We start from the raw sequence: 9,098 nt of genomic DNA on the forward strand, positions 1-9,098 counted from the left end.
CCTAGCTCCTCTGCAAATGTCTCGACCAAGTGCATGCCTGAAGCTGGCCTGAAGCAGTCAAGATAAGGCCTGGGAGAGAGAGAGCATGCTTGTCGGTTACTCCACCACCCAAATCCCACACACAGCCCCCACGCCCATCCTGAGACTGGCAAACGGGCCGGATCTCTATTATTGACGGTGGTTTTCTTACACCATTGAGCAGCTCATCCGTTATATAAATCAACATTTTATTGAATGTCTACCAAGTGCTAGCGCTCCGTTAGGATAAACACTGCTAGGTCTAACAGAAAAAGGTAAGCCAGAGGGCGGGGGAGGAGATGAAAGCACGCGCGCGCACACACAAATTAAAAAAATAAAAAAAAAGGTACTCACCAAACCAACCCTTTGGACCTCACCAACATGGCGGCTCCGGGCCGACACAAACATCTTCCATCATGGCGGACATACCCTTCAGGCCCCGCCCTTCTCAAGATGGCGCCCAAGTTCGACCTTCCCATCATGGCGCGCGGCCCCGCCCGCCCCGCCGCGGCTGCCGGCGGGAGCAGTTCCGGGTGCGGTGCGCGCCGGGGGCGGGCGAGGGGGCGGTGTCCTGGCCATGGCCGGCCTGTCGGACCTGGAGTTGCGGCGGGAGCTGCAGGCCCTGGGCTTCCAGCCAGGCCCCATCACCGACACCACTCGGAACGTCTACCGCAACAAGCTGCGCCGCCTGCGGGGCGAGGCCGGGCTGCGCGACGACGAGCGGCTGCGGGAGGAGGCCCGGCCGCGGGGCCCCGAGCGTCAGCGGGAGGAGGCCCGGCTACGCGAGGAAGCGCCGCTGCGCGCTCGGCCCGCCTCGGCCGTCCTGCGGTCGGAGCCCTGGCTGTCCCCGCCACCCCCGAGCGCGGCTTCCGACACCGCAGGGCCTTACGGCAACTTCGGGGCCTCCGCCTCTCCCTGGGCCGCAAGCCGGGGCCTCTCCTACCCGACTCACACCGGGCCCGGGCCGCTGCGGCGCCGCGCCTCGGTCCGGGGCAGCTCCGAGGACGACGAGGATGCGCGGACGCCCGACAGGGTCGCCCCGGGCCGGGCCCGCCATTGGTGGGCCCCGTCGTCGGCCTCCGCGCGGCCGCACTCCGCGCTCCTCGGCGCCGACACGCGCCCCGGCCTGAAGGGCTCGCGCACGGGCTCTGCGGGCGCGGTGCGGGCCCGACCCGAGGCGGGCCGGCGGCTGGAGCGCTGCCTGTCTCGGCTCCTGCTCTGGGCCAGCCTGGGGTTGCTGCTCGTCTTCCTGGCCATCCTCTGGGTGAAGATGGGCAAGCCCTCGGCGCCGCAGGAGGCGGAGGACAACAGTACGTCCCGGGCCGGCGCAGGGGAGGGTCCCGGGCACCGGTGTTCGCCCACCCAGACCACCGAGTCCCCGTCGCGCCTTGTGAGCCACGACCTCCAGGCTTCTCACCTCCAGACCTTCACTCCCTGCCTCCACTTTCTGCTCCTTTCTGTTTCCCCATCTTTCTAGAGTCTCCCTTTCGGCCACTGCTGGGAACAGGCTCTTGCAAGACCTCTGGGGAGAAGGCCACACGCCCACTCTTGACAGACAGCTCACCCCCTGCCCCTCTTTTCTTCCTCCCTTTTGACTTCTTGCTCATTCACACTTGAGAGCCCCCTCTGAAGGTTCCAGACCTTCCCCCTGGCCATCTGGGAATGCCCCTTGAGGTCTCAGCTTTGTAGCAATAAAACTGGACCCACCAGGCCTTCATTTGTCAAAAGGAGTGCCTGTGGCACTGGTGTGGGAGAATTTTTCTTTTTCTTTTTTTTTTTTTTAAGCTTTAACTGGTACCACTGGGGTGCTTATGAGGCTGGCAGCACCCTCAGGCCGTGCAGGAAGAGGGCCTGTGTGAGTCAGGCAACTTAGGAGACATCTCTGCCCACACTCAGTTGTATGACTCCACATCCCTTGAGGGGTGCAGGAGACCGTTCCTCCTGAATGACTAAGGACTGGTGTCTCCCCAGAAGGGATTTTTGCCTGTGACTCTTGGTTGTAACAAAAGAAGAAGAAAAGCACTTCATTTTCATGAAAATCTCCCCCTCTGGTGTAAGGGATTATAGTTAGGGTCCTTCTCACGTACCTTAGACAAGCATGTTACCACTAAACTAGCCTGACCAGCTGACTTTTGAAAACTACTTTGAAACAGGGTCTCCCTAAGTTGTCTAGGCTAACCACAAACCCACTCTAGCTCAGGATGGCTTCAAACCTGTGATCTTGCCTTCCCTTCCCCCAAAGCCGGAATTACAGACCCAAATCACCAGACCCTGATCATGTTGGTACAAATTTAGGTGTAAAATGACAGTTTTCTTTCCGAAGCGTGCTCAAGGTTAACGCTGTTGCCAGCCGTGAGTCAGGCTCACATCTTCCCACAGTTAGGAGTAGCTGAATTACAAGAAAAGCTTAGCCGCTGTCCTAGGTCTTTTGAATGGATGTCTGGGTAGCCACACTGGTGCCCAAGGCTCGCCTCCACTTCTGGAGCCGTTATCCACCCTGGGAATAGTTTCTGGGTCTGTAAGAGGTTAACAGAGGTGAGTGTCAGCGGACCGTAAGGTAGCTTCGGGTGCTGCTCTCTGCTTAAGATGGCTTTAAGATAAGTTTCTAATTCCTAGAGTTCCCTCCAGTGATAGCATTCATTCTTACTTGACATACCGTCCTTGTTTGCAGCTCCTAAGACTTTTGTATGTTATCTTGTTTGAGCCTAACACCCAGAGTTAAGCAACAAAGGGCATTGGTTTTTGTTTTTTTTGTTTGTTAGTTTTTCTTTTGTTGTTTTTGTTTTATGTGTATGGGTGACTTGCCTGCCTATATCTGCACCACGTGCGTGCAGTACCCATGGAGGCCAGAAGAGGGCGATGGAGTGTAGAACGGGAGTTACACGTGGTTGTAAGCCGCCATGTGGATGCTGGGATTCAAACTCAGGCCCCTCCCTGCAAGAGTAGCTGAGCCACCTCTCCAGCCCTCGTTTCTTGAGACAACATCCTCTCTGTACCCCAGGCCGGCCTCAAACATGTGGCAGTCCTCCTGAGTGCTGGGGTTACAGCTGTGTGCATTCCCATTAGGAAGGCCTATGGAATCCCATTTTACAGGAGCAGAAACAGAGGTTAAGTTACCCAGGAGTCTGTGGCCGCTGGTTCACGTGCAGCCTGAAAGAAGCCCCAGCTACCAATGTCCAGCCCCAGCATGGGGGAATCCTTGGGTCTTAGAACCCGCACTGCACATGGGCCACTGCGAGATGGATTTAATGCACCTTTGTGTCGGCCAAGTTCTGCTTCCCCGGGTCTCGAGAGGTCTCTCTGTTGCCCAGTCCTACTTTTAACCTTTCTCTTTCTTTTCTCGGTCCCAGTGAAATTGTTACCGGTGGACTGCGAGAGAAAAACAGATGAGGTAAGTTTGATCCGCCTCCTATTAGCCTCCCTGAGGACTCAAAGCTCCGCCAAGAGACAAACTTGCCCAGATCATGAGAGGATCATTTTCAGGGAGCGCTTCCCAGAACGTACCAGAATCACATCATGTTCTGTGATGTTTGTGTCAGATCCAATTCTGGGAGCACAGTGGTACATGAAATATGGAACGGTGAGCTCCTTGGGTCCGGCCCCGGGCTCCTTACAGAAGCAACCCCATCAGCGGGAAGCCTTCGATCTGCCTCAGTCAGTCCAGGGTGTTGGGGGTGGGTGAGCACCTGTCCAGGCCGCATCTAACCCCAAGAGACCACCCTCCCAGATGTGCCTTGTCTCTGGCGTGCATCGGTCTCTGACAGTGTTCAGACCCTGATCTGACACATCAGCACATCAGCGGCCGGGTTGAAGCACATGGTAAAGGGAATTAGCCCTCTTAGCCGACGTGTTCGATTTGTTTTATGACGCTCTCACGTTCTCCACAAATAATGTTTGGGGACGCTGAGTGGTCCTCGGCCCACGAATCATGTGAGCGGTGTTAATGCACAGCCTAGCAGCCGGTTCTGAGGAAGATATGAGGCAGTAAATTTTCAGGTCATAAATCCTACCAGGAGGAGGCGTGTGCTGCCAGAGGGCATGACTTAGTGCTAATTATTAAGTGTGGGTGCCAGGCCTCTGCAGCCCAGGGGCTAGCCGAGAAGCGGCACCCCTGCATTGACTGTTCCCCTTGTTAGTGAAGGGCAGCCTGCTGCAGACACCGTTTTATTTCCTTGGCTGCCGCTGTGTCCTGTTTGCGGTGTTTTATGACGATCTCTTACTGCTCTCATCCACGAGGCAGTTTTGCTTCCCAGTTGTTCCGCAAAACCAGGCTCATAATAAGTTTAATCTGCTTCCTGTCATAAAACTGGGCTGATGGTCAGACAGTGTGCTCCAGAAACAGGCAGCCAAGAGAGGAACAAACGCAGAAACAAGAAAATAGAACTTTGCACACAGCTCCTCTGATGGTCCTCTGCTTGCCCTTTAGTTAGACAAGGTTCCTAGTTTAGTTCGGAGTCCTGCACAGTCTGTAGAGCTGGTAGACCCCAAGGAAGAGCAAGCTTGTTCCCGGCCTTCCTGTGAGCTCCTCAGACAGATGCCCGGCAGGTCCCTGCTGGACCCCGCAGAGCCAGCAAGCTGCACCCATCAGCTGCCTGGGACCCTGGGCTTTGGGCTCTAGACAGTCTAGATTTGTAACCAACCCTGTGTCTGCAATAGGACAGCAACATCTGGGCCATATCCAGGCCCCCTTGAGCAGCCTTGGCCTTTGTGACAGGTGGGTCCAGGAGCCCGCAAGCAGGGACATACTTTCTACTCCCAGTGAGGTTCTTGCTGAGTTTCCTTAGGGTGGCCTTAGTTCACCCAAAATCCATACACACGTTTAAGTATCAGATAAATGTTCTTAATCTTCTTTGCAGCCAAGGATTCTCGCCCTGTGTTTTTCTTTCTCTGCTTTGGAGAGTGCGGGGACAGGCTGGGAGTGGGTGTGTTGTCTTAATCAGGCCATCTTCCCGTCTGGTACCGTCTGTCCTGTTTCCTCAGGCTGGTCTCAGCCAGTGCAAGTGGTTGATATGTGGGCTTCATGGAGTGCCACTGCAGCCCCTCCTCAGGCAGGCCTCAGACCACAGTCGGTGACACTCTGTGGTCCCCTCCACCCTCTGCAAGCCCTGCTGCTATTCCTTGCTCTTCTCTCAAGAAGTTGGGCCAGAACCATGGGTGGCCATCTCTTTGTTACTCTTACTCTCCACAGAGCCAATCGCTCGGCGCTTCTCTCCCTGCCAGCTGTCTGCAGATGTGTTTCTGTCATATAAAACTAGGAGGCGGGAACTGGGCACGCAGCTTAGTTGGTAGTGTGATTGCCTGGCGGGCATGAGGGCCTGGGCTCTGTTTCCAGCACTGCGTAAAGCAGGCACAGTGGCCCAAGCCTGTAATCCTGGCGCTCAGCGGGTGGAGACAGGAGGGACAGAATTAAAGATCATTCTTAACCGTTTCTTGGCCAGCCTGGTCTACGTAAGGCTGCCTCAAAAACAGAAAGTCCCTAGAGTTAGGGGTGTCCTTGCTGTGCAGGTGAACGTGGCAGCTTAGCTGCAGACAGACAGACTCTTGACCAGTTTTCTCTCTCTGCCTTTCAGTTCTGCCAGGCCAAGCAGAAGGCAGCCTTGCTGGAGCTGTTGCATGAGTTGTACAACTTCCTGGCCATCCAGGCAGGTGAGTAGCCAGTCAGGCAGGCCGAGACGGCCCAGCCGCCACACAGACACATCTGTCAAGCCCTGTGGGACTTCAGTACAGGCCTGGATCTTGCTTCTCAAACTCTTCTCTGGGTCTGGGTCTTCACAAACATGGGTCTCTTGGCAGGTATGAGATTCTGTCCCATCATGCTTTGGGACTTTGTGTTGGTTGGAAGGCCCAGGTCTTGGGAATCCCTTGGGCCTGAGGCAGTGGTCCCAGGTCTAGTCCTTGTTTGTAGGAAAGCCCCAGGTGGTTTGTGGGCAGCCTGAGGTGTTCTGCTCCTCACTAGGGCTGAGAGCTGTCCTCCGTCCGTCTTCAGAGTGGGTCCTGACTTATGCCATCGAGGGCCCTGGCACCTGCTGCCTTCAAGGCGTGAGCTAAAGTCTCACTGCGGCCACAGGGGATGGGAAGCACCACTCCTTTATCCTGTTAGAGGTGTCCTGGCCCCAGGAGGGTAGGAGGTGACTGCCAGGGTCCTGCCCACAAACTGCTTGTGGGCTCCTAGAACTGTGGTGGGAATTTTGGTCTCTTTGAAACACAGAACTATTATGGGAATATGTTTGTGTTTTAATCCCAGGTGGGACATGGGCTGTGTCAGGTCGTCGTCCCTCTGGCGGGGGCATGGTTTTGCCAGTGGAAGATAGTTTTGAATTCTGGGTTCGTTTCAGGGGGTAGATAAATGCTAGGGCCCAGAGAGGCAGGCCAGGCGGTTGCTGTTGGCTGTGGTTTGTTAAGTAGTCATCTGCAAAGAAGAAGAAATTGGCTATCCTGAGGGCAAAGTTCAAACCTGCCCCAAGAAGCTCCACGCTCCCACGCAGCAGGAAGTGGTCTAATGATACTGCTGCTCTTCTCCTCTATCCCTTTCCCTCCTGTCTAGTGTTAGGGGTTTGAGAGGTTGGAAGGAGAGGCTGGAGAAGGGTGGGAGAGGAAAGGACCCACAAAGGAGCAGCTGCAGAGGCCCGTGGGCCACACGCTGCAGGAGGCACAGTGGCCTGGCTGGACTAGTCAGGACAATACTGGGCTAGGACAGGCCGGCCTGGATGTGTGCATGCAGGGAAGGGAGGGCAGGCAGGAGGGAGGGAGCCATGTTAGGAGGTGTGGGTGCCAGGTGATAGGAGCCCACCCCAGCAGCAGGCAGCACTAGGGAGTGACACAGCGCTGAGAGCCAGAAGGCAGCGCCCAGCATCTGAGCCAAGCTGTGTCTTTGAAGCAGAGTCATCTTTAAGCCTTGTTGACAAAGCTCTGGGGTGGAAAGGGGACAGAAGAAACCAGTGAAGAGGCCGTCGAGGTCCAGTGCCAGGCAAGGCTAGTCCAGGTATGGCAGGAGTGCAGAGAAGCTGCCCTGGCCCCGGAGAACACTGAGCCAAAAGCAGAGTTGAGGTAGGAGGATTTGGCTCTGTCGGAGGGCAAGCCGAAAGCTGCCCCTCTCTGCCCAGTGCTCACATGAACACATACCTGGCCAGGCTGAGCCCCAAGGCAGAGCCAATACCTGGTATGTGCCTCATCCTGTGCTGTCCCTCCAGGGCTTGGCAGGAAGTCCTGTGAAGGGGGCCAGCAGCTATGGTAGGCCTTAGGTCTGCTATGGGCTTCTGGAGAGGCTTCTGTCCTTAGCCCAGGCCTGGAAGGCTGGCAGGACAAGCCTCCCAGAGTGCATAAGGAGCGGTCCTGGCCTGTCAGCTTACCCACAGGTGCCTCATCATCCCTGTCCTTCTGATCACCCCTCCCCAGGACCCCTCTAACCATCGCCTGGCTTCTAGGTTCCAGCGTGTGTGAGATCCGAGAGTCTGTGGTAGCCGGCCTCCTGCCTTTCTTTTTCCCAGGCCGTGTGTATTTATAGTGTCCTCCTGGTACCTTGCGCAGCTCTCTGTCTGACCCTTCTAGGGATCAGCCGCAGACAGACGCTGGCAGTGGGCAGCTCCTCTGACATGTAATGCAGACCGCTGCGCTGCTTTGGGTCAGGTTTTAATGATCTGGAATCGATCCAAGCTAAGTGGCTTTTGATCTTGCTGCAGAGTGAAGATGCCCCAGAAGCCCGTGCTGCCGGCCACATGCTCCTGATTAGAGCTGATGACTCGATTCTCACTGTGTTCTTAGGTCATTTCTGAGTAATTTTTCACCTCTTCTCTGTGTTGAGTGTGTCTTTTCCCCTCCTAGGTAATTTTGAGTGTGGCAATCCGGAGAAGCTAAAAAGCAAATGCATCCCTGTTCTGGAGGCTCAGGAGTACATAGCTGTGAGTAGGGCAGGCCGCAGGCTCCCCCTCCCCGGCGTGGCGTGCAGCCTCCTATGGATTGCCGGAGCCCTGCAGGCCTTTTCTCCCCTCCTTTCTTGTGCTTGCTTTCTGCCGTTTGGTTTTCTGTCTTTTACATTTAGTGGAGTGTTGGGCTACTGTGGAGGGGACGGTGCCTCAGAGCTGGCCCTGCTGCGTGTGAGCAGGCATCTGGTCCCACCTGAGGCCCCTCACCAGCTGAACAGCCGTGGAGGCAGCCCCTTCTTCAGGGGACCTCAAGGGTTGTCAGGGCTACCCCTCTCTGTCCACGTGCCTGCTCCCACAGGCAGTGGGGGCACATCCACCCTGCCCCCACCTCCTGTCCCCTGTGGGCTCCTTTTGGGTCCTCGGCTTCCGTTTGCTTCTCCTCGTGGTTCTCTGTGGTAGAATCGTGTAGCTTCGGGGCTGGCAGGGACCTGAAGGGATGTGTAGTTGAGTTTCATATCCCTTCAGATGAGGAAACCAAGCTCTGGGGCCTCTGCAGCCGCACAGCCGGGGCTGTGCCCGAGGCCGGCTGCCGCCTCAGACCTGCATTGCTGTGCTGCTGTGCTTCACTTGGTCCTCCTAGCTGTCCTCACCCCAGCTGCCCTCCTGCCTGTTTGCTGTGTGTGGGGTGTGTGGGAGACACGGAAGAAGGCTTTCAGGACTCAGTGATGTCCTGGCAGCGGCCCCCCCGGGCAGAGCTCACTCCCATCTTCCGCCCCACAGAATGTGACCAGCAGTCCCTCTGCGAAGTTTAAGGCCGCGCTGACCTGGATCCTCAGCAGCAACAAGGACGTGGGCATCTGGTGAGTGCGACCCTGTCCCAGGAGGCTGGGCTGCCAGGGTCCTCACCCTTGTACTGCTGACTCCTCACCGACAGCAGGGGTGGGTGCAGAATGAAGAGCAGCACTGCCTAGTCCGGGGCGGGGGAGGGGGGTTGGTGTCTGAGCCTGCTGCCCGAGGCCTGCTAACTCCTGCTCATGTCCTGTCTGGGACAGAGATGTCCTGTGCCCTTCCCTGGGCTGCAGCCTGTCCTGTGTAGATGGAGCCCTCCTGTCATGGGCTTCATTCAGTCTGGAGCGGACTCGGGAAATGCTGGGTTCTCTTTTGACCTGGCAGTTCCCTGAGTTTCCATTGCTGGCAAACCCTGCTAGCACAAATAGC

The 9,098-nt window shown here is 56.6% G+C and overlaps 1 protein-coding gene across 1 annotated transcript in view; it reads left to right on the forward strand.

Moving 5' to 3' along the window:
- Window positions 1-585: 585 nt before the first annotated feature.
- Lemd2 (LEM domain containing 2) overlaps window positions 586-9,098 on the forward strand; it is a 14,174-nt gene continuing 5,661 nt past the window's right edge. The window contains exons 1-5 of the mRNA XM_028777078.1: window positions 586-1,328; window positions 3,369-3,409; window positions 5,589-5,664; window positions 7,840-7,916; window positions 8,661-8,740. Coding sequence (XP_028632911.1) covers window positions 596-1,328; window positions 3,369-3,409; window positions 5,589-5,664; window positions 7,840-7,916; window positions 8,661-8,740 — 1,007 coding nt within the window. The 5' untranslated portion in view covers window positions 586-595. The remainder of the gene's footprint in view (window positions 1,329-3,368; window positions 3,410-5,588; window positions 5,665-7,839; window positions 7,917-8,660; window positions 8,741-9,098) is intronic.

This window comes from Grammomys surdaster, unplaced genomic scaffold (assembly GCF_004785775.1).
Source record: "Grammomys surdaster isolate TR1022 unplaced genomic scaffold, NIH_TR_1.0 277, whole genome shotgun sequence".
In the NCBI taxonomy this organism is placed as follows: domain Eukaryota; kingdom Metazoa; phylum Chordata; class Mammalia; order Rodentia; family Muridae; genus Grammomys; species Grammomys surdaster.